The sequence below is a fragment of the Scyliorhinus canicula genome, chromosome 6, assembly GCF_902713615.1.
Source record: "Scyliorhinus canicula chromosome 6, sScyCan1.1, whole genome shotgun sequence".
NCBI lineage: Eukaryota > Metazoa > Chordata > Chondrichthyes > Carcharhiniformes > Scyliorhinidae > Scyliorhinus > Scyliorhinus canicula.
Window position 1 is genome coordinate 158,497,641 of NC_052151.1, and position 25,542 is coordinate 158,523,182.

The window sequence follows — 25,542 nt, forward strand, 5'->3', positions numbered from 1 at the left end:
ACCCACGCAGACACGGGGAGAATGTGCAAACTCCACACAGACAATGACCTGGGGCCGGGATTGAACCTGGGTCCTCAGCGCCGTAGGCAGCAGTGCTAACCACTGTGCTGCCCTGGGCTGGACAGGCTTACTGGAGCATTCACATCGCTAGCTGGACTTATTGACGCCAAGTTGGGGGTCGCTACCCTGCGAACCCTTAAGCGGTCGAGGTGCTTTCTGATGGCCTTTTGATTCACGTTGACCACATTAGACACTGTGACTGGGTAATAACCCGTCCTTCTAACCAAGGAGAATCTGAGGTGAAATTACGGACCAAAACCGGGTCTTCCACCCGGAACAACCTGTCATCTCTCTGCACCGACCACTGACTCTTCTGGGAGGCCTCCACCTTCCTCCCCAAATCTAAAAACACAAGATCGAATCGGGTTCTCAAACCACGGCCCATTCCATAGCTGAACAGGTGTGACCCCTGTGGTTGAATGAGGGGTTGGGTTGGCCAATAACAAAAATATTAACCAACCTCCGACGGAGTGGTTTATCGGATTGCTTTTTCATGGCATTCTTGAATGTTTGGATGTCCCTCTCAGCCGGACCGTTCGACGCTGGTTGGTAGGGGACTGTCTGCATGTATCATATGCCATTAGCTCACACATAAACCTGGAAATCATCGCCAGTGAAGGGGGTCCAAAACAATTGACTTAGGAAGCCCATGAATGGCAAACACTTGGCGCAAAGCATCACCGAGGTAGTGGTTCCCATCTTTTGAACCGGTAGCCACTTCAAGTGGGCATCCATCAGCACCAAAAACATCTTGCCCATTAACGGGCCTGCATAATCAACATGGACCCTGGTCCATCGGCAACCTGGGCATTTTTATTCTACCACTGAACCACCAATGCTACTCCAACCTGGGCATTCTTAAGGGTGAAGGGTGGCAGAAGATGGCAAAGATTATTGCATTTGGCGAGGGTGGTACTGTTGCACTAGTTCTTCGATGGCTTTGTCGATGCCTGGCCACCAGTCATAACTCCACTCCAACATCTCCATCTTTTCTGCCCTATGTGGGTGCTACGTGGCTCTTGAAGCAGGCACCCTGCCCTGAAGCAGGATGACCACCTGTTAACAACACAGAATCACGCCATCTTTAAATGTCAACTCAAAATGATGAGTGAACTAGGGCCTCAGCTTTTCAGACTTCTCATAAAGTCAGCCAGACTGTATCATTCTTTTAATCTTTGAAAGAATAGGGGGCGAGATTCTTCATCCCACCAGCCCCATTTTCCTGCACGGCACGCCCTCGCTGGTAGCAGGAATCTCCGTTCCTCCAACCTGCCAATGGGATTTCCCATTGAGGCCAACCCAACAAGAAACTCGTGGGTGTGGGTGCCCAGCCAACGAAATAGAGGATCCCGCCGATGGAGAATCCCCCAGCATGTCTCTTTGAGTCCAGATGCAAATGTGCTCAGCAGACACTGGCAGAGTGTGTGGGAAGTTTAAAGCTAGAATGATCTCCTGTGGTAGCAGATTGTTTTTAGGTAGGGACAGGCGACTTAATGCATAAGCAATTTGCATTCCAGGCCAGTGCTGGAAAGCATAGTTGTACGCCACCGCAGCATGGCCCACGCTGGACCCTTGCTGATGCTATGGGCAGTATAGGCTTATCTTCCCTTCATAGGACAGTAATGGCTTGTGGTCAGCCATTGTGTTGAACCATTGACTGTACACATACTGGTGGGATTTCTTCACACCGAATATAACCATTACCCCCTCCTTTTCAATCTGGACATAGTTTTGTTCTGCTTCAGAAAGGGTCCTTAAGGCAAAGGCAATAGGTTGTTCCGAATAAAAGTGGGATAAAATTGCCCTGATACCGTAAGAGGATGCATCACATGTCAGCACGATTAGTTTCCCTGGGTCAAAATACACAAAGAGGTTTGAAGACTGTAATGCTTGATTCACAACTCGGAAGTCTTCCTCTTGAGGCTCCCTCCATTGCCATCACTGATTCTTCCTTAATACCTAATGCAGCGGTGCCAATGTTGTGGCTAAATTCAAAATAAAACTTCAATAATAATTGACCATACCAAGGAAGGATTTAAGCTCCCTGATATTGGGTGCAGGAACGTCTCATATAGCCTTGACCTTTTCTTCTAAGGAGTGCAACGTGTCGCATCATCACCAATTCCTAGGTACGTCACTCTGAGGCCTGAAAAGTACATTTTTGTGTTTTAGGCGGATCCCTGCATCACAAAACCCTACGCTGGCCATGCATACTTTTGATGCACTGCCAGTGACCAGCAGGTCAATCAGGTAAACCAACATTAATAGGAATTCCCTGGAAGAGATTTTCCATTGTGCGCTGAAAGATAGTGCAGGCTGAAGCAATTCTGTATGGCAGTCTGATATAATGGAAATGTTTTTGTGGGTATTGATTGTAGCAAACCTCTGAGACTCCTCATCCAATTCTAGTTGCAGGTAGGCATGAATGAGGCCCAATTTTGAATAGGTGAGGCTCCCCGCCAGTTAGGCACAGAGTTCCTGAATTTGGAGAATTGTTTACCAATCGACCTGGACAGCCTGATTTATGGTCAGCTTATAGTCCCCACAAATCCTATTTGAATGATCAGGTTTAAGGACAGAGATTATTGGCATTGTCCACTCTGAAAACTGAACCGGCTTGATTATACCCAGCTCTTCCAATCTTTGTCTCTGATTCAACTGTCTGATGCAATGCATATGGCACTGGTCTGACTGTGAAGGACTTGGGCATCAAATCTTAATTGACATATATCTTGGCTTTTATGACCTTAATCTGGCCCAATTCCTTGTGGAAAACATTTTCATACCTCCTTAAGACATCTTGGTGGACGCTGCCAGATATTTATAAAGAGTTTCAGCCAGTTGTGTCTAATCTTCTGTCACTAGTCTCTTCCCAAACTACTGGGTCTATATGCTTCCAAGACAACCAAAGGCAGATTTGCCTGCTGTCCCCTGTAAGCCACTGGTGTATTGGCTGTTCCGAGGATCATCAGATGTTGAAAGCTTGGCTGTAGCATCCTTCAAGCTTAAAGACTACATTCCTGCAAGGATATATTGGAAAGTCTGCTCACCCAGTACAGTCACCGAAACCCTTGTGTCGACTTCTATTTAAGGGGTATACCATTTACCCTTAAGCCATCTTATTCGATTGGACTGCATTCAACCGATTCATTGCATGCTCTTCTTCAGAGCTCTTTTTTTTTTACCATTTTCAGTGTTGCTGTGGACTGCTGCTGTTAAGTTTTTCTGCATTGGCGGGCTTTGCCTCGCGCAACAATGTGCTTGTATGTGTCCCCTTCAGTTGCATCGGTAACACCTGAACTCCCGAACATGGCAGATCTCTTGTAGCAGTTTAACTTAGAATTGTGCTGATGTCCCGACTCCTTCCTGCTCCTTGGATTGCTGTCCCAAGGAACATGTCTGATAATGTGCTGTGCCTGTTGATCCCAGCACAGATCTCATGGCCATACCGCTCCATACCTGGTCAACCTCCCCTTCTGCCATGTTTTGCAGCTCAGTGCCGTCACCTGAGATACCTTGATCGTTTTTCCAATGTAATTGTCATCTTTGTCTGATGGTTCTTTTAGATATTAAGGTTATGGTCCCAAACCAGTCGATCATGCAACAGGTCACTAAGCATGGTCCTGAATACAGTGCTCAGCAAGCTGGGGAAGCCTAGCTATGAAGACTGAGACAGACTCTTTATGGTCAGTCACTGCAGAGTTAAACTTATAACTTTGGAGGATAATCAAGGACCTTGTGTTGAATTATTCTTTTACTAATTTCACTGTCTGGTCAAAGGTCTTCAGGCCAGGTGCCTCCAGGGATGTAAGGCACCTTATTAAATTACAAGTTTGGGGCCTGTAAGAAGTATCACCACCTGCTTGTCCTCGCCTGCAATCTCATTTGGGGTAAAAGAAAATTGAGCTGTTTGCTGTACTGACGCCAATCCTCGACCCGTTGGTCAAATGGCTCTAATTTCCTAATGATAGGCATTTCCACTCATGGTTTAAATAATTCCGACTCTTGCTGGATCTTCTCTATTTTCTCAACTGTTCCTTCCTCCCCCCTCAATTCACGCCGTCTATCAGCTGCGATCGAAAACTTTTACTTTGGTGCCAATGAGGTGACTCTGGACATGCACTGGAAGCTTCTGGTTGTTAACAAAGGAGTTTCTTGATGAAAGGCAAAAGCATGTTAATTAACATGCACAGGAGAGGCAGGTGTGGGAGTTGGTGCTGCCGAATTTGATCTTTTATTATTGGGCGGCCAATGTGGAGAAAGTGTTGGGTTGGTTTGGAGACCATGAAGTTACTTGGGTGCGGATGGAGCCGGGGTCATGCAAGGGGTCGTGCTTGGAGGTGCTGGTAACGACAGCTCTGCTATTTGCCCCAACAAAATATTCTTCGAATCCAGTGGTCGTCTCCACATTAAAAATATGGCGGCAACTCCATCAGCATTTTATGTTGAGGGTAGTGTCAAGGTGGGCCCCTAACAGTGGGAATCATTTCTTTGAACCGGCCAAATTGGATGCCACATTTCGGGGGTGTAAAGGTAAGGGGCTGGAGAGGGTGAGGGACTTGTTTCTGTAAGGAGAGTTTGCCAGCTGGGAGGAGTTGAAGGGGGAAACGGAACTTTGGGGGAAGAGGGGGGTGTTGGTGGGGGCAGATACATTCAGGTACTTTCAGGCGCGGGATTTTGTATAGCGAGCATTTTTAACATTCGCTATGGTGCCGCCATCCACGTTGCTGTAAAGGATACGCTTCTGTGTGGGTCCTGAGGAGGGCAGCATGTCAGAGATATATGGATCATGGGGAAGAGCATGTTCTGGTAGAAGAGGTGAAGGCCTGGCGGGAAGAGGAGTTGGGACCTACTTTGGAGGAGTCCCTACGTAGAGTGAATGCTAGGTTCCTGTGCAAGGTTGAGTTTGATTCAGCTCAAGATGTTCAGGGCACACATCACAATGGCCAGAATGAGTCAATTTATTGAGGGGGTTGGAGATAGATGTGAGCACTGCTTGAGAAGGCCGGTGAACTACTCATACATGTTCTGGTCCTGTCCCAAGCTGGTGGATTATTGGGGGTCGTTTCTCAACACCATATCAGCACTCCCGAATGTTGATTTCAAGCCCTGTCCGTTAGTGGCTATATTTGGGGTGTCCGACTAGTTGGAACTGAGGGTGGGTGTGGGTGTGGATGCTCTGGCATGCACCTTGTTGCTGGCCCGGATCTGCTGAGGTGGTGACAGGCGACGCCACGTAGTGCCGTAGCGTGGCTAGGTGATTTGATGGAGCTTTTGTACCTTGATAAGATCACATTCACTGTGAAGGAGACTACTATAGATTGCGGCCGTTCATATTGCACTTTAAGAATCTGGTCACTGTTATCTATTGGGGAGGTGGAGGGGTTATGATGTTTTTGCAATTATAGAGACATGGCCATAGGATTACCAAGGATGGGAACTGAACATCCAGGGTTATTCATTGTGTAGGAAAGACAGACAAAAAGGTCAAGGAGGCGGGGTAGCATTGTTAGTAAAGGAGGAAATCAGTGCAATAGCAAGAAAGGATATTGGCTCGGAATCATGATGTGGAATCTGGATGGGTGGTGATAAGAAACACCAAGGGACAGAAAACGTTGTTGGGGTGCATATGTAAGGAAAGGTATGAAACAAGAGATCAGATATGCATGCAATAAGTGTACAACTGAAATCATGGGTGACTTTAATTGACACACAGATTGGACAAACCAAACTAGCAAATGGTATAGTGGAGGAGGAGTTCCTGGAATGTATATGTGATGGTTGCTATGGTCCCAAACCAGTCGATCATGCAACAGGTCACTAAGCATGATCATGGTTGTTTTCAACCAGTATTTTGAGGAACCAAACAGAGGACAGGCTATTCTAGACTGGGTACTGTGCAATGAGAAAGAATTAATAAACAATCTCAATGTGTGGGGTCCCTTGGGAAGAGCAACAATAATATGGTTGAATTCTTCATTACGATGGAAAGTGAAGTAGTTGAATCCAAAACTGAGGTCCTGAATCTAAATAACAGGAGCTATGAAGATACGCGATGCAAATTGGAAAGGATAGCTTAGGGAACTTATTAAAGGGGCTGATGGTGGTAGGCAATGGTTCATAGTTAAAGTACATATGCATGAATTACAACAATTATTCACTCCAGCCTGGCTCAAAAATAAAAGAGGAAAGGTTTCTGAACCATGGTTTACAAAATAAATTAGTTATAATATTAAATGCAAAGAGAAGACATGTAACATTTCTAGAAAAAGCAGCAAGCCTGAGGATTGGGAGCACTTTAGAATTTAAATAAAAGAGGACAACAAATTTGATCAAGTGGGGGAAAATAGAGTATGAGAGTAAAATTTGTGGGGAACATAGAAACTGAACGTAAAAGATTTTATAAATATGTGAAGAGAAAAAGGTTAGTAAAGACAAATTATAATGGGGAACAAAGAAATGGCAGAAGAATTGAACACTTGCTAATAATTTAATAATCTTTATTGTCACAAGTAGTCTTACGTTAACACTGCAATGAAGTTACTGTGAAAAGCCCCTAGTCGCCGCATTCCGGCGCCTGTTCGGGTACATAGAGAGAGAATTCAGAATGTCCAAATTACCTAACAGCACGTCTTTCGGGACTTGTGGGAGGAAACCGGTGCACCTGGAGGAAACTCACGCAGACACGGGGAGAACATGCAGACTCCGCACAGACAGTGACCCAAGCCAGGAATCTAACCTGGGACCCTGACGCTGTGAAGCAACAGTGCTAATCACTGTGCTACCGTGCCGCCCCTCTGCTTTGCTCTATCTTCACAAAAGGGGGCTCAAATAACCTCCCAGAAATGTTAGGGAACCTAGGTCTTGTGGGAGGGTGGAATGAAGGATCTCAGCATTGCTGTAGTAAGAAAATGGCATTGGAGAAATTAATAGAGTTAAAGGCTGACAAATCACCAGGGTATGATAATCAACATCCAGAGTATTAAAGGAAGTGATCCTGGAAATATTGGATGACTTGTGGTCATGATCCAAAATTCTATGAACTCTGGAGTAGTTCCTACAGATTAAACAGTGGCAAATGTAACCCCACTATTTAAAAAGGAAGGGAGAGGTAAAAGGGAGAATTACAAACCAGTTAGCCTGACATCAGTAGTGGGGCGATGCTGGAATCTATTATAAAAGATGTGAAAACTGAACATTTGGAAAGCATTAATGGGATTTGACAAAGCCAGCATGAGTTGATGAACAGCAAATCATGCTTAACAAAGCTACTGGAGTTTTTTGAAGATGAAACTAGCAGAATAGATAAGGGAGAACCAGTGGATGTGGCACATTTGCACTTTCCGAAGGCATTTGATAAAGTCCCTCATAAGTGGTAAAATTAAAGCACACAGGCTAGGGGGTAATTTATTGGCATGGCTTGAGAATTGGTTGACAGACAGGAAATGAAGAGTGGAAATATAAATGGGTATTTTTCCAGGTGGCAGCCAGTGATTATGGGGTACTGCAGGTATCAGTGCTTGGGCCCCAGATGTTCACAATATATGTATAAATAACCTGGATGAGGGAACCAAATGTAACATTTCTAAGTTTGCTGATGGTACAAAACTAGGCGGAATTAGAGTATTATATAAATTGAGAAGTGTGGATGTACAAAGGTATCTGCGTGTCTTTGCACACCAGTCATTAAAATGGAGAGGCAGCTGCAGCAAGCAATTAGGAAGGCAAATGGTATTCTAGCCTGCATTGCACGTGGATTTGAGTTCAGAAGTAGGGTTGTCTTACTGCAGTTATACAGGGCCTTGGTGAGACCTCACCTGGTATATTGGTGCAGTTTTGGCTTCCCTACCTAAGAAAGGATGTACTTTCTATAGAGGGATTGCAGCGGAGATTCACTAGGTTGATACTAGGATTGGCGGGACTGTCCTATGAGGAGAGACTGGTTTGACTGGGCCTGTATTCGCTCGAGTTTAGAAGGATGAGAGGAGATCTGATTGAAACCTATAAAATCCTAACAGCGCTGGACAGACTAGATGCAGGGAGAATATTTTCCTTGGTTGGGGAATCTAGAACCAGGAGATGCAGTCCCAGGATACAGGGTTGACCATTTACGACTGAGGTGAGGAAAATAATTCTCCACTCAAAGGATAGTGAACCTGTGGAATTCTCTGCCACAGAAGGCTGTGGAGGCCAAATCACTGAATGTATTCAAGAAATAGATATTTATAGAGATAGATTTTTTTTAGATTTTAATGGCATCAAGGGGTATTGGAAGAAAGCAGGAATATGGCATTGAGATAGAGGATCAGCCATGTTCATATTGAATGGCAGAGCAGGCTTGAAGGGCCGAATGGCCTACCCCTGCTCCTAGTTTCTATGTTTTCATGAGACCAACCCAAAAGTATGCTATAGCCCCCCAGAAGTCACTTTGATTGCTCCTCAATGTTCCAGCGATTCCGTGAGGCATGCGATTTATGGGGATCCTTCCATTTGCTTTGGATAAGTGATACTCCAACTTTCTCTAAAGACTTCACAACTGTGGACTCTTCAGTTCAAGCATAAGAATTGCTGCCAACAGGCTTATGGATTTAAAAATAAGTAACACCCTCTGGTTCCTCATTGCCCATTATGCTCCCAAAGCTTCTGTGCAGTGCTGGTCCCACAGCTATTTCCCAGCTCTTGGTCGATGTTTTCTCTCTGCTTGTTCCAAACTGACAGACCAACCTAATTGCTTCTAAGCTCACTGCAAACTGCCTTCTGCTAGAAAGCTCTGTGAGGAGCACAGTAGATTTCTTCTTTTTGTTTTGAGCTAGGCAAATCTGAAAGCTTATTTTCACCTTTTGAATTCCAAACTGAGCTCAAGCCTCACACTCTGTTCTGTACAATTCTCTCTCCTTACGATAACTAACATTTATTTCCTTACGTTGTCGCAATCAGTGTACTTCAATTTACACTTTGAGCAAAACTTCAACTGCCTTTGTTTGTTCCCAAACTGAACTACTTGCCTTTATCAGCAAACATTCATAGATAAATTCAACAAACGAACCTTCTACCCCCACACCCTGTCTTTATGGCTGGTTTAGCTCACTGAGCTAAATCGCTGGCTTTTAAAGCAGACCAAGCAGGCCAGCAGCATGGTTCGATTCCCGTACCAGCCTCCCTGGACAGGCGCCGGAATGTGGTGACTAGGGGCTTTTCACAGTAACTTCATTGAAGCCTACTCATGACAATAAGCAATTTTCATTTCATTTATGACAATGTGGTATGATTTGGGATGTTCTCAAACAGAAATGTTAACAAATAATTTTACCCTTAGTGCAGCTCTCTGATTCTGGAACTCATATAAATAATTTACATCTCCAATGGAATTCTACCATCCTCTTTCCGGAGTTTCTAGTTTTTAGTTTATTTTATAGAAAAAATGATGAACACTTTGGCTCTACCAAGAGCTCCAGATATGGGTTAGCCGTTGTTTAAGATTTTTTTTTCACTATCAGTTGTGACCTTCTAAGATTATCACAGGTTAATTAAAACTAGGCTTGTTTGATTTGCCTTCACATTAGGGTTTATCAGTTTCTTAACTAGGCTTTTCCATTTAATTCTTTAATTCCTAAAACTAAAAGTTGTATCATAAAACACATGAATGAGGGACTAGATATTCACAACTATTTTTGTATCTTTATATTTCATTAGTTACCTCAAAAACACGGTGTCACAGTGGTTAGCACTGCTGCCTCACAGCGCAAGGGACCTGGGTTCAATTCGGCTTTGAAACCTGTGTGGACTTTGCACTTTCTCCCCATGCCTGTGTGGGTTTTCCCCGGGTGCTCCTGTTTCCTTTCACAGTCCAAAGCCGTGCAGGTTAGGTGGATTCACCATGATTAATCCCTGGGGTTGTAGGAGTGGGCGGGGGAGTGGACCTAGGTAGAGTACTCTTTCGAAAGGTCAGTGCAGACATGAATGGTCTCCTTCTGCATTGTATGGATTCTTTTTTTTAAAATATGTTTTGAGAAATAAAGCTGAGGGTCCTCGACTATAATGCATTAATTGTATATCAATGGAGTGTTGACGGTGCTGGGTATTATTTTTGGACTCACTTGTACTATATGTAGGAGCAGACTGAATGATTGGATATTGATTGGAGGTGGATGATATGTAATGTACATCTCTGTTTGAAAATAAGATTGCAAATATATAAATATTCCTCATCTATTCATCTATTCCTCATACCTGGCTCCCGAATTCTAACATGAAGCTACTATATTCTGCAAGATAATCAATTGTTCATTATACTGGTGTAAATGAAGTATACATGAACTCATAGAATTGTCTTACACAGTAAGGTGGCAAAACACCATTTTGTAAATGCACAGGTACTATGAGATTGAGACTATATTTGTTTAGTGAGAGAATTCACAAAATACAACTCTCAATGCTGACTTTGTTGTAACGTTAACACAGTTATGAGGTGGTTGGTTCTCTGTTAACATTGAAAAGATTCAAAGGTCATTTAAAATATTCCCAGGCAACTCAATGGTCATCTAAGGAACTTCTTAAACCTTTGCACTGGGTTTCGAAGGTAGAACATCTGACTGATTTAATTGGCCTTGTCGTGTTTACTATCTTAACGTTTAATTTGTTCATCTACTATGAATTGTAGAATAAATAATATTATTGTTCTGAATATGATGTGTTACTGTGGAAATTCTTCCTACTGTACTAAATGTTTTCTGTTTCCTTGTTCTAGTGTTTATGGATGTCCATTGGCAAAAAAGCGTAAAATACAGGACAAACAACCAAGTGAACCAACTCCTAAGAGAAAACCATTCCTGGTGAGAACAGACAACTCCTCTGTAGATGAGTGCTATGAAACTGATGGTACAGAGGAACTGGACGAGAAAGACGAGGAATATTCTGATGAAAATGATGATCAGGAGGAAGATGAAGAGGAGGAAGAGGATGTGGAAGCAGAAGAGGAAGACGAGGATGAATTAGAAGAAGATGAGGAGGATGAAGATTATGAAGATCAGAGTAATGAACAAGGTATGAATTACAATAGATAGATTGAAAGAACTTTGAGCACTGCTCAGTCTTTTAAGTGTCAAAGCAAATATCTTCTAAGATTAGATTGAGCCATCTTAATTTCTGGATTTAATTACTTGAAGATTAGTAGAGATTAAATATGGAAGCCTGAGTTTATCTTCAACATTTGTGTAAATTTTCTGATCCCGTATTCCCCCTGATGACCTGTATTTGCAAGAAATGTGGTTTGGGATAGGGATACAACACTTAGCCCAGATGCAATTGATGAAATTGCCCTGTGGTTCACAGACGTGTTGTTGTGAATTAGCATAAACTTGTTTTCAACACATGATTGATTTCATTAACAGATCATAAAAGCCACCTCTTACTCCAACATGCCAGCCATGATGGAACTTTTTTAACTTTACTCCATGTCAAGCAATTAGTTCAAAACGTTGTCATCCGAGTGATTTTTTTAAACCTGTGAATATTCACTTGAAAACAGTAGCAATTATTGTATTGTTGGTAACCAGCTTATTCGTGTAGTAATACTATACTGCAATTCCTACAGTAACCATGTGAACTCAGAGGTGTTTTTATTTTAATTATACAATAATTATAAGCTGTATTACTAATGCATATGAATTTGTTTGGATATTCTGCACTCATATTTGTTTAGGCATTATTTATTTTATAGAAAGGAGAATAAAAATATTGTTCCTAATTAAAGGTAACGAATAACTTTCTGTAAAATCAGAATAGTATTTGAATATTCAGGCCAAAGTTATATTAGTCCATGAGTTGGATTTCAGTATTCTGCCTGAATAAATTTATTTCTAACACATTTGATGAATTTGCATTACTTGATCACGTTCACTTTCTAAAAACACCTTCTATTCTCATGTCAATCATTGTGGCACATACTTTTTATCATTGTTCCAGCACAGACCAATAGGTCTGATATAAATTGTTGACTCTATTGATGATTCTATTATTAAGATCCAATTACCTGGAAAAATGGTTTACACTATGCTAGCATTTGTTTCTTATCATGTTCACGCTTGTTTGATAAAGCTTCCATACATTTAAAATATAAACCAAGGCATTTCTGAAGACTTAGTAAATAATTGCGCCATTTGATGTTGTACTGAGATGTACCTGAAGGCACCACATTTTGCCCCTAGCCTTCTAACCTTTGTTGATCTCAGCCTGGGCAGCAATGGCCCACATTAAATTGGTCTCTGTTTCAAAGCTATGACAGAAGAAATAAGAAATTACCCAGGGGGGAAAAATGTAGAGTTTCTACCATTGCTGAGTATTGCTGGAACATGTGCAAAGATTGTAGGTTCACTCAAGACAAAATTGAATGATATCCCTTCATCGTAAAATAGTTTGCTGAAAATATGTGGAGATTTGCCCGGCGAAATTTTGTAAATGGCCATTTTCTAAATTGTCGTGGTTTTATGGGTGAGTGGGGGTGAGGGGGTCCATCTAGTCTCCTGCCAATGTAATATTGAGAAGAAGTTGGATGAACCCCTGTGGAAGTCCAGGACCTTTGCTGTTCATGCATGCGAAGCAATCACCTGAGCAAGATACCGGAGCTGTGCAGTGGCTGTCGGGTCATACTGCCATTTGAGTCACTGCCTGTAGGAGAACGGGGGAAACATTTGGGAGGAATAAATTTAATGAGAATAAACCATATCCATTGAATAATTTCATCTATAGGTGATAAACAATAATTAAGCTTTGCTTTCTTGTTTTCCATTAGAAGACCTTCAAGAAGAATCTGATAATTTCAGGAGAAGCCAGGACATTGAGAAAGATGATAACAACAATGATGAATATGACAATTATGATGAGCTTGTTGCAAAATCATTATTAAACCTGGGAAAAATAGCTGAAGATGCAGCATTTAGGGCTATGACAGAGTCTGAAATGAGTGACAGCACGGCACGTGGCCTGGAGGATGATAGTGACACTAACGGGAGCAGGGGTAGAAAAACAAATAAAAGTGACTCCTGCCAGCTGAGTTTGGATGTTGACAGTGATGTTGTTAGGGAAACAGTGGATTCCCTTAAACTCCTGGCACAAGGACACGGTGTGGTGCTTTCAGACAATGCAAGTATTAGGGGTCGCATAGATGGTTTAATACAGAATGAAATTAGAAATGTGAACTTAGGATCATGCAAGTCCACCAATGATGGTTTGGAAAAGACTGCTGATGAAAGTGATGAGGCTGTTTGCCTGAGCAGTCTTGAGTGCCTAAGGAACCAATGTTTTGACTTGGCCAGGAAGCTAAGTGAGAGTCAGCATGAGGAAAGGAACCAGCAACATCATTTTAGTGATTGTCAACAGAACAGACCGGATGATGACATCACAAGAAGGATGTCAGATCGGAACTATTCAGATATGGTTAACCTGATGAAGCTTGAAGAACAGCTTAGTCCTCGATCCAGAGCTTTTTCTTCTGGTGTAAAGGAAGAAGAGTCACACGACAGAGATGATGACACTGGCTCAGTCAAATCTGACCGGTCTGAGGAGGTGTTTGATATGACCAAGGGAAACTTGACTCTGTTAGAAAAGGCCATTGCACTGGAAACAGAGAGGGCTAAGGCAATGAGAGAAAAAATGGCAATGGAAACTGCAAAAAGGGATGCGTCAGATCAAATTCCAAGGCATCATGTCGGTGATGAGAAGAAGTCTAGATCCTCTGATGGTCATGTTAAAAAGCCATACTACCCTAAAGGTACAACTTCTGTCTGTTTCTAGAATATAAAGTAATTTTCTGTTCAGAGCTATTGATTCAGCTCTTTGTCGTGAAAACAAAGGTTGCCAGATAACAATTGAACAGCATCAGAGTGATCAATAAAAAAAGAAAAGAGCTATAACTACAAATTAATTATGTTAACGTTGTAAGTTGATGGAAAACATTTATCATCCAAAGCTGGTCCATGGCTAAATGAATAGCCGTTTACTTTTGAGTCACATTCCGCTTGACATGAAATCTTCCTTTTGCAAATTGTGGCCAGGTATTATATACTGTGAAATCATTCTGTACAAAAAAAGTGGAAAGAAAATATTTTGGTGGTGAATTTCTGCAGGGACTCTTCTGTTCACCTGCCGTAAGTTTGGCAGAGGAACGGTGGAAACCCCAGAAAAAGAGTACAAGAGTTGTACACACCATTTTCCTACATTACCTCTGCTATGATTATGGCAGATGAGTGGGAGAAGCTCACAGAAATTCAAATTTTTGTTTCACCATTTATAAATGCACACAGAAACCTTTTACTACTCTGTAACTATTTTATTACTGTGGTCGTATAATAATATTTGTATTAGCATTGTTTTGTGATTTTTGCACATAATCAGATATTAAATTGTTTGCATTCTTATTCCAGTATTCAATTGCCAATTAACTGGTATCTTGGAATGAAACTAGATGATGAAGTCATACAATAAGTGATTTAACATGTCACAAATATAACATAATTTGCTTATGATGTACCCAGCCATAGAATGTCTGATGGAATTGTATGATGCTGGTTAGACTTGAATTCATGAGTACATATTATGTAGAATACGTATCAGTGGGTTTATTGATCATTGAAATATAAACCGATATGGCATGTTTATACATGATTTTGGTACTTTAAATCTAAGCCTAGCAGCAGGTCTGAACAAGTTTCAGCTTCCCTGGGCTGGTCAATTTTTAATGCATTTCAACCTTTACAATAGTACTGAAAGCTTTATATTGTAAGTAATAATTTTACGACTATTATCACGCTATAGAAATGAAATCCTGCAAGCCCATGTTCTTTTTCCCTGTATTTTGTATTCTTACCTTTCACCCCTTCCACTTTCGCTAAGCATTAATTCATTCTGCTTTTCTTATATATTTTTGTTACATTTTCTTTGTATTCTGTGCCTCCAAATGTCCCGTTATCCATTTTCGTGATGAATACAGTCTTCCCTCTAATTGGCTGATAATCAGCTACAGAGGATAATTTTCAACCAATCAGGAGCGTTTTCTAAAGGACAATTCATCTTGTGCAGGTCTGGGGCAGAACAATTCAAAAGAAAGAAAAAAAAAACTTGCCATTCACAATATCAGGTTGTCCCAAAGAGTTTATGGTCAATAAATTGCTCCTAGACAATGTAACATGTCCAAAAGAAGAAGGCACTAATGTAATGGAACTAATAGAAGCAACATTGTATGATGAGCTAAGTTAACCAAATGATACGAAAACATTTAAACGGTTAAAATATGTAACAACATTGGAAAAGAAGTGAAATATAAAACATGTCCGACTTCTAACGTTTTCTTTCAAATTTGTTTCTAATCTTCGGGTCCTTTCTTTACAATATGAATTGGTATCTTGGTAAGGCAAAGAAAAAAACTTCCAATAAAATATACAAATGCTCCTTGATATTATAAGGCTGTCTTCAAAAGAATACTGTAGACAAATTATAATTGTGGAAAATATAGGTAAGTGATCTTTAATCCATAGAAGTTAGTGAGGAATCTGTTGCCCAGAATATTCCTTTGTAAAAGGGAATATGCCTTGGAATCCACACGAGTCTTGAGGCTAGATTTTCTGCTGGGGGTAAAATTGAAAATGTAAGTCGGGCAATGTGTGATTTATGGGGTGAAAGTTAAGAAGTCTAAGGGGGTGGGGAGGCTCGCCTACTGGTTGGCGAACTGGTGAGAACTCCAAGTGCTTCTCTCCAAAAGGCCTGGTGCAATTAATCAGGCACTTATGGATGGTGTCAGAACTCCCAGTCAATTAAGCCCCAGGGAGAGTCGAAATCTTGCCCCTGAGAGCTGCCAGCCAGTTGGAGGTTGGCAGTTCTGCAATACTGGTTGGGCCACCAGAAGCAGTGTGGCCACTGCCGGTATTACACTTATGCCTGGAGGAGAGATTTGCCATGAATCGCCAGACAGAGATGAATGGGTTGGGGATCAAGGGAGAGGCCGTTGGGGAGAGAAGGGTTCAGAAGCAAGGGCAATGTGGTGACTTTCAGTGGCTCTGCCAAGTTGCCCGGTTCATAAGGCCTTTAGGTGGCTACTTAAATCATCAAATTGCTTCTGGAGGTGTGTGTGTGTGTGTTGGGAGGGGGGTGGGGGGGGGGGGGGGGGGGGGTCAGACATTCAGATTGATTAGTAACTCGATTGTTGGGGAGCTTGCAGCAGCACAAGGGGCTTCATCCAAAATAAAACTAGTTGGCGAGCACATCAGCAAGGTTAACAGCAGAGTCAGATCTGCAGGAGGGCAAAAAGCCTGTAAGTTTACTGAGGAATCAGGAAATGCAGCTGGATGAAGTCATGCAGAGGAAGAAGGCACGATTTGGAGCAGTAATACAGGTCCTCGAGGCATTTGATTCAGAGCCAGTTGGAAGAGAGTGAGTACTAATGTCACTACCCTATGCATGGTAATGAATGCAGGAAAAAGTTTAACATCCTTACCAAGTCAAGCAAGGTGGGATAATTGATCTACACTTTCTAAAATCATACAAAGGTTAAGGGCATATTTCATTTATACAGCCTTGCTCCACACTGTGCTGATGTTCTTGAATTGTATTCCATCAGTGCCCATGAGGCAGCATGGGGCCTTTTACACCCCTGCCTTCACATGAAAGTTCCCTTTCATTCACAGCATTGCATGCAATCATCATAGCAAAGGCCTCACATAGATTCTAGCTGCTTGGTGCAAGTATCTGCCATTACAAACACAATGGGCTCTTGCTTACATTTGGATTTTACTGCACGTCATGGTAATCTAAGGTAATTCTTATCTTGTGCATTCTTTTTTAAGGAGAAGATAGCACACAACATCAGACAGAGAAGTGTAACAGGTGATGAAATGTAAACTTCCTCTCACTCAGCCCCTATGATGAATCATCACTACAAATCCTGTGTAGTGAGGTAGTAAATGGTAGCAGAGTTGGAGAAGTAGATTGGCAAGTGTCAGACGTAGGGTCATGATGACCTTTTATTATCTTCCTTCTCACCTTACTGCACTCTTCATTGTTATAAGAAAACTATATTGTGAAATCCTCATGCTGCTCCTCATGCAACTACAAATGACCTGTACCTCTGCTTCTCAGCTTCCTTTCTAATATCTGTCCCTTTCTTTCCTTCTCTAGATGTGCCAGAAGAAGCAGAATCAGGCTCCTGCAGATCTGAGCCTACTGCAACAGTCACTCACACTCTCCCTTGCACGCATACTCCCTCAGGAAAATTAGTGTGTGATCAAGTGAGGAGTGCACTGGATGACACACAGAGCAAGAGTAGCTTAGTGGTAGAACATGAAGGGCAACATGTTAATGACTGGATGTTCACAATACTCATCTCTTGAGTGGACAGTCTGGGATGCTGCTTTTAAACAAAGTATGCTTGCAGACTATCAAACATATGTGCTGGCAGAGGTGATCATGTCAAACAGTAAACTGCGAAGAGCTTGTGCAAAGAAGCCACTAAACTGCACAGATAATAAAATGCAGCATTACTGTTTATTCTGGATTGTGACAACTCCAAGCATATCTGTTGCAAAGGCCACCAAGGCAGACTGTACTTCATCTGCTGATACACAGAATGTTGCCATAGAAGGATTATCAGATTGGATTTTGAAGGTTGGGTTGATTTGCTGAGGTGCATCAATGGGGCTTCACTGAGCTCACTGGCACTGGCTCATTGAATCTGTTTTCCCACAGATTAATGACCATGCAAAATAGTGCCTAGTACCAGTATCATGGCAGAAATGCACATGTGGTAATACAGTCTACCTGGATGTTGGTACACATGAATCCCTAAGTCAGCCTCAATACTTTCACATGTGGATGTAAGGACACAAAGCTAAGCTGCTCAATTCAATAAACCGGTAGGTCAGCCTGTAGAATTAGCCACAGGGAGACGAGGCCCAGTATGTTCTTAATGAAACAAGGCAGCCTGCCACCTCTTGCATTCTGCTCACTCATGTAGGACAAACACAAGATTAGGCATTTTTAAAATTCATTCCTGGGATGTAGACAAACACCAGCATTTATTGTCCATCCCTAATTGCCCTTAATAAGTGGTGGTGAGCAGCACTCTTGAATCACTGTAGATCATGTGGTGTAGCTACACCCATTGTGCTGTAGGTAGGGAGTTCCAAGTTTTTGGCCCAGTAGCAATGAAGGAACGGTGATTGAGTTTCAAGTCAAGATAATGTGTGACTTCCCAGTGGCAGTGCTTCCATGTACCTTCTGCCAGGTGGTAGAGGTTGTGAGTTTGGAAGGTACTGTCAAAGAAACTTGGCTGACCTCATGATGGAGGGAAGGCCATTGATGAAGTAGCTGGTTGGAACTAGGAACCATGGAAAACCTACACCGATGTTCTTGGGCTCAGATGATGCTCTTAACAACCACAACCATCTTGCACGAGGTATGACTTCAAGCAGCGGAGAGGTTTCCTCTGATTCCTATGACTTTGGTTTTGCTAGGACGTAATGATACTACCTTGATTTCAAAGGCAGTCACTGTCTCCTCACCCTCTGGAACTCATCCCTGGACCAAAGACTGTAATGAGGTCTAAATTGTGTACATCTTCCTCCTTCCCACAACTAACATGCCATTATCTACATTCCTTCATATGCATTAACTTTGATTTATACCACCTAATGAAAGCAATTACCATATGTTCCCCCTCCCCAAATGTTTTCCACAAAGACGCAAGACCTTGAGATTCTGGTAGAGTTTCTGGGAAGAAATAAAGTGGGACTTGCATTCTCTGGGTCCCTGCCCAATGCTATTCAGGAATTCTATCCACTCTAACCTTATGGGTCCAACGGAAGCTCTGTTTATTAAAAGCCCCAAACAACTGATTCATGAGAGGCCACAGTGTTAAGCTTTGGATGGCAAGGAATTTTTCTTCTTAAATGGTTTTGTTGACCAAGTAAGGGCATCTAGTTTCGCTACTCACAGCAGCAAGTTGACACTCCAATTTCCAGTCACTTCTTAGAGGTGGGGTCCTCTGCAGTACCTCAAGAGTTACAGTCAGTCCTGGCAGACTCCAAACTGAGAATCAATGAGTAAGTGCTGCTTGATAGCACTGTTGACAACGCCTTTCATTATTTTGCTGATGATTGAGAATAGACTGATGGGGTTTGAGATTTTGTATGTCGCAGACTGGCATGCGTAGAGCACCAATTTGATTCTGGTGGTAAGAATTAGGTGCCAATGGGCACTTAATGGACTACATATTGTCAGACCCTGTTGGTTGTTAGAGGTATAGTGGAATGGGATTTTCAGTTGCCTGCAACAAAAGATGTGGGCCGGGATTCTCCGGTCATCGGGATTCACTTTTCCCGCTGGTGGGTTTTGCTGCGGCAAGGAGGGTGATTTCAATAAGAAATTCCACTGACAAGTGGTGGGAGGATAGAATCCCATCACCAACGAACAGTGTGCGGCCAAGAAACACGTCCCACCAGGGACTTTGTTTTAAATCCTGGGTCTCATTTAAAAGTGTATTTAAATAGCTTGGGCAGGCAGACCACAACCCTCAAGGTATTCCAGTGGTCCCCACCTCTAAGACGTGATTGGAAACTGGAGTGTCATCCTGTTGTTTTGATTAAGGAAACCAAAGGTCCTTAATTAGCCAACAAAGAAATTTCAGAAAACAACCTTTCCATCCAACGCTTAAAATTGTGGCAACTCTTGCATCAGGTGTTTGGGATGTTGAAGGACTTGGCTTTCTTTGGGCCTATCGGGTTGTAGTGGGCGGATTTCCAGGAATGTCACTGGACAAGAACAAAAGGAGCTAAATACTTTCACTTCCTCTTTTTCTCAGCAGAGAGCACCTAGCTCCTTTTGATGTGGGTATATGAGATGCATTCAAGCATGAAAGGAAAATGAATGAACAAATCCTGTAAGCAGCTGTGTCTGGTCCAATAAAACTGCCAGTTGCTAGCTAGTGCAATGTATTTCTCTGTGATATTGAATGGAAGACTTGCATTTTAAAGCCTGTCAAGGGATTTGAAGCCCTTTGAAGTGTGCTTGGCATTCAAGGAAGCCACTGACACTCGTAAGAGCTGCTACTTTAAACACTTTTGTCTGAGGTAACAAATGTTAGGAAATGCAGTGATTTTTCACTCTATTGCCTGGACTACTCTTCAACCTTCAGAAAAGGTTGACTAATGTTGTGGAGTCTCTGTTGTGGTGTTTCTGTTGGGAAGTCTTCCATGGGGAACTCTGATGGAGGTTTAATGGGGTGGTCTCTGATGGGGGTATCTGATGGGGATTTTGATGGGGTCCCTGATGGAGGTTCTGAAGGGGTTTCACTGATGGGGGGTCTCTGATGGGGATCTCCAATAATGTTCTCTCTGATAAGGTTCTCTCTGATGGGGGTTTCTGTTGTGGATCTCTGATAGGTGGATCTGTTGGGGGGGGTCTGATAGAGGGGCTTCTGGCGGGGTTGGTGGGGGAGGTGGCCGGGTCACCCTCATGCATATGTGCTGTGGGGGGGGGTGAGTGACCTGTTATTCCCATGGTTGGTGGGGGGGTGGATGCCTCTACTTGAGAGTAGGGGCAGTAGGGAGGTGGTCAGGATTTGTATTGTAGGGAAGGAGGGGGACCTGCCGCCGGACCGCAGTGATAGACCTCCCGCTCAAAATGGCAACCCAGTACTGGGATTCCAATGGAATCCGGTGAGCTCTCCCCCATGCATAAATTAGTATGGTAAAGGAGAGAGACTCACATACTGGGTCCCACTCTTCGTGCCGGCAGAGACCAGTAGCCATTCTCTGCTGGCGGGAGCAATTAGGCTTAGAACAGAGAATCCAGGCCCTGATTCTACATGGCCTATCTATTTGAAGAAAATTATTGCATTCTGAAAATAATTAACTGTAAATGTCATATTGTGATAGTCTGACGGATGTGTTAAGACATTGTAAGTTATTTGTTTCCATAAGACATTTTGAGAGAGCTGCAAAACAGGGGCACAGTATCGGCAATGTGCCTGTTTGACTTTTAGCTGTACACCTCATTGATATTTAAATACTGTGGTGCGGGTTCTAAACGGGCTCCCCATTGTCTCTCGCCAGTGTCACTGACAACATTTTCTGACTACCCCAGCAGGCACTCAAGTTGCTGCTGGGCTGTCGGGTGAGAACAAGCTAGGAGCAGCCTCCCATCCCACAAAACCTTTTAAAAAATTCCATAATGGGAGATGCTGCCAGTGTTCCCTTTAATCCTTGCCTCTCAATTCTCAATGTACGACATTTCACTTTTCAAGCCTCTTCAGCTGCCCACATGGATCATGGTTTATTTGTATTTCAAATCCATTTACCTGCCTTTATTCCATATACTTACCGTCCAACAATCGATCTCAGCTTTAAAAATATCAGTTGACCCAGTAGCCATGGCCTTTTGGGAAGGAGAGTTTCAGATTTTTGTTACCTCATGGTTTTAAAAAAAATAGAAATTTATTGAGATGTTACATTTTGTTACTTTTTTCTTTAAAGAATGCTTCCTGATTTTACTCCTAAATGGCCTGGCTCTATTTTTAAGATCATGCCCCCTTGTTCTGAATTCCCCCAGCAGAATCATTTCACCAAGCCTGCTGACTTCCACCTGAGAAACATGGTCGGATTAAGCCCCTGCTTCAGTTCATGTGCAGCTGAAATTCTCATCCATATCTTTGTTACATCTAGATTTGATTCCAATGCTCTCCTGGCTGACCTCGCATCTTTCACCCGCCATTCACTTGAACTCACCCAAAATCAACAGCCTGTCCCCTAACTTGCACCAAGCCCCTTTGCCCCACCACCCCTGTACAGCTCGCAGGCCTACATTGGCTCCTGCTATGGCCGTGCCTCAATTTTAAAATTCTCATCCTTGTTTTCAAATCACTCCATTGCCCCCTTACCTCTGTCAAGTCTTCAGACCCACTAGCACCAACACCCCAAATCCGAGCCAAGATATATCTGTGCTCCTCCAATTCTGGCTTCTCCATGATGTGGCGATGCCAGCGTTGGACTGGGGTGAGCACAGTGAGAAGTCTTACAACACCAGGTTAAAGTCCAACAGCTTTGTTTCAAACTCGAGCTTTCGGAGCACTGCTCCTTCCTCAGGTGAATCACCTGAGGAAGGAGCAGTGCTCCGAAAGCTCGTGTTTGAAACCTGTTGGACTTTAACCTCGTGTTGTAAGACTTCTTACCCGGCTTCTCCATGAGCATTCCTGAATTTATTTGCTCTATCATCGGTGATCATGCCTTCAGCTGCTTGGGCTCCAGGCTCAGGGGATCTCGCTCTAAATCTCAACTACTCTCTAGCTCTGCTCCTTTAAGATGTTTCTTAAAGTTTCCTTCTCTGACCAAGTTTTTGGTCACCTCTCCTAATATCCTATGTTGCTTGGTGTCACATTTTGCTTCATAATGCTCCTGTGGCACACTGTGTGATGTTTCAATATGATTTTAAAAATGCTATGTAGATACAAATTGTTGTAGTTACATTGTCCACACTTCATTGAATCCCTTTATCATTTTAAATCCCTTAATTGGGTCAGCCCCTCAGCTTTTTAAATTGATGAAATACAAAATAAAACTAAAATTCTGCGGATACTGAAAATCTAAAATATAAACAGAAAATTTAGGGTAACCCAGCAGGTCTGGCAGCGTCTGTGGAGAGAGAAATCATTTTTTAATAATCTTTATTGTCACAAGTAGACTTATATTAACACTACAATGAAATTACTGTGAAAAGCCCCTAGTCGCCACATTCCGCCGCCAGTTCGGATACGCTGAGGGAAAATTCAGAATGTCCAATTCACCTCACAGCATGTCCTTCGGGACTTGTGAGATGAAACCGGAGCACCCGGAGGAAACTCACGCACACAGGGAGAACGTGCAGACTCCACACAGTGACCCAAGCCGGGAATTGAACCTGGAACCCTGGCGCTGTGAACCACAGTGCTGACCACTGTGCTACCATGACACCCATAAATGAGTGGGATTTTCCAGCCTTCCTGCCGGCGGGATCTTCTGGTCCCACCAAAGTCGACCCCCACCCCTTGAGTTCCCCCGTGGTGGGGCAGACGAGCTGAGAAAATTGCCATTGACTTCGGCAGGACCAGAGGATTCCGCCAGCAGCTAACGGTGAGCCGCCTCTTCTGCAGGAAAACCCGCTGTGGGTCCGATGGAAAATTCCAGCCAATGCTTTGAGTCCCGTATGACTCTTGCTGAATTCTACCCGTATGTTCTGTTTCTGTTTTATATTGACAGAATATAAACTATGCATGTGCAGCTTGTTCTTGTAATCTAACCCTTTATCATTCTGTACCCCTTCAAGACTCGTGTATGTTTCCTAAGATTCTGTACCAAAACTGAATGTAGTTAGTATCCCAGATAAGAAGAAATGAAACTGGCATGCACTGTGCAAGTTTTGCTCATTTTGCCTTGACAGTTATAATCTGGGGTCCTACAGGTTTAGGTTTCCAATTTCCATATTTAAGCAGCTTCCTGTCTGGTGGAAGTTGGATGCCCATTTAAAGGCCTGCCTAAGTGTTGTTTCAGGTTGTCAGCTGGGTGCATAATGTTCTCAACAGCCCTTTGAATGCCGGTTGTTCATTTTTCACCTGAAACCGTTGAACGTCTCGCCCCATTAATTTTCCTAGTACCTCTCCCAGCAACTTGTTTGCCTCAAACTTTACTTTGTGCAGATTATGAGATACCAGATTGTCAATTGCTGGAAAATGTTTTGGACAGTGACACAGAAAGATGCAATTTGGAGTAAAATGCTGACTGTTGCGAAGTATAATTTTTGCTTCAATTTTAGTTTCAATTCCATCTGTAGAAATATGAAGTCCCTATTAATCAAATTTAGACTCTGATACGGTTATCATTTTACAGAACGTTCCTTAATCTATACAGGTCTGCAGTTCTGATACCTTTTTTCACTTTCGCACCTAAAACAGAAATAGTTTCAAAAGATTTTGGGGTTGATTTTAAAATCTACACCATGGGTCCTCCGCATATGCAGCAACTTAGCCAGCAGTTCTTAAAGGCACCGTTACAGCTGGCGCCAAGAGCAGCCAACATTTTCTCAGGGTTTTCTGAGGTGAGGAGGAGCAGAATTGCTCGATCCTGTTTGGTTTCTCCACTTGAGGATTCACCTCACCCACTGATTTCAATGTCTTCCCTTCCACATCAACTTGGGGTTGATCAACTGTGTAAAGCTGCAAGCTAACAGGGCCCAACCACCTTCACTTTCAGTGCATGTGATCAATTGGCCGGCTGTGGATTGGTGGCTGTTGTATACCTCTCCTGATTAATCTTTCCATTGGCTTAATGGGTTTATAAAGGGCAGCTGATTAGCAAACACCATTTTATTGCCCCGTCAAATATGAAATTTGGCCCCTCACCTTCTGTGATTGGGCCAGTATTGTAGGGATGTACGTTTTTTTCCCTCTGCCGAGCACTTTGGCTGATTTCTAATTTTTAAAAAAAGTTCTCTCGTTTTCACAGAGTCATCAAGACCTGAAAAGAAAGAAAGCAAGTGCCCCACGCCGGGATGTGATGGAACCGGACACGTCACAGGCCTTTATCCCCATCATCGCAGCTTGTCAGGCTGCCCACACAAAGACAGAGTGCCCCCAGAAAGTAAGTGAAAAGAAGTTTAAAGTGCAAGGTAAACATATTTACAATTACCATCATATGTAACCTGTTGTAGTTCCTGAGGGAATGCCACTTGTTATCAGCTTTAATGCTTTACCAACCTCTCTACCACTCACCCAAATGAATCATGTAATTTTATTTTCTTCCCTCACAGAAAATAGAATGCAGGAAGTTGTTTACAATGTGAATGTTGAGCCCAGTAGGGGTGCACTTTCACCAGTGAATCGGTAGTCCATTATATAACCAGCCAATTGATTTAAAAGGCGCAATGTAAAACATCCTGCTGGTTTGTTATGAGACCAGTTTCACTCTCAATAACTCTTGTGACTATTAAATTTATAAATATGACCAGAGTGGTCAAGTCAATGTATCTAGATTTTATTTTTGCTTGCTTTCTCTTTGTGAGCTTATCTGTTAATAAAGCACATTAGGCAGCTGCTTATAGGGCAAAACTTTTAACTTTGTGGGGACATTAACAGATGGTTGCGGAACAGTCACCTGCCCCTTATGTATCCCATTTGATGTTCCTTTCATGGAGTCGGTGAAAAGCAGAAGCGAGCAGCTTATGTCATAGCTAGCTGATCGATTATCTCCAGTTTTATGCTCTTGTCGAAGTTAAATGGTCTGTCCTCGAAGTCTTGCTTGTGCCGCTCCAAACTGCGATTGCCCTGCTTCCAATATTTCATCAGTATCTGCATAGAAATAATTTTGGTCTCTTCCCTTGGAGTCCCCCACTTGCTTCAGGCGACTTCTTGCCTTTGCAAATCAAGGACCAATGATGTGGTCAGGATCCCAACTGTAATTTTAATGGGTA

The 25,542-nt window shown here is 42.7% G+C and overlaps 1 protein-coding gene across 15 annotated transcripts in view; it reads left to right on the forward strand.

Moving 5' to 3' along the window:
- LOC119967604 (myelin transcription factor 1-like protein) overlaps positions 1-25,542 on the forward strand; it is a 569,116-nt gene that overhangs the window by 268,734 nt on the left and 274,840 nt on the right. For 14 of the 15 annotated variants that reach the window (XM_038800349.1, XM_038800344.1, XM_038800345.1 and 11 more), the window contains 3 exons: positions 10,808-11,103; positions 12,851-13,828; positions 24,579-24,713. In XM_038800349.1, the coding sequence (XP_038656277.1) occupies positions 10,808-11,103; positions 12,851-13,828; positions 24,579-24,713 (1,409 nt within the window). The remainder of the gene's footprint in view (positions 1-10,807; positions 11,104-12,850; positions 13,829-24,578; positions 24,714-25,542) is intronic. The other variant, XM_038800357.1, reaches the window with a different exon arrangement.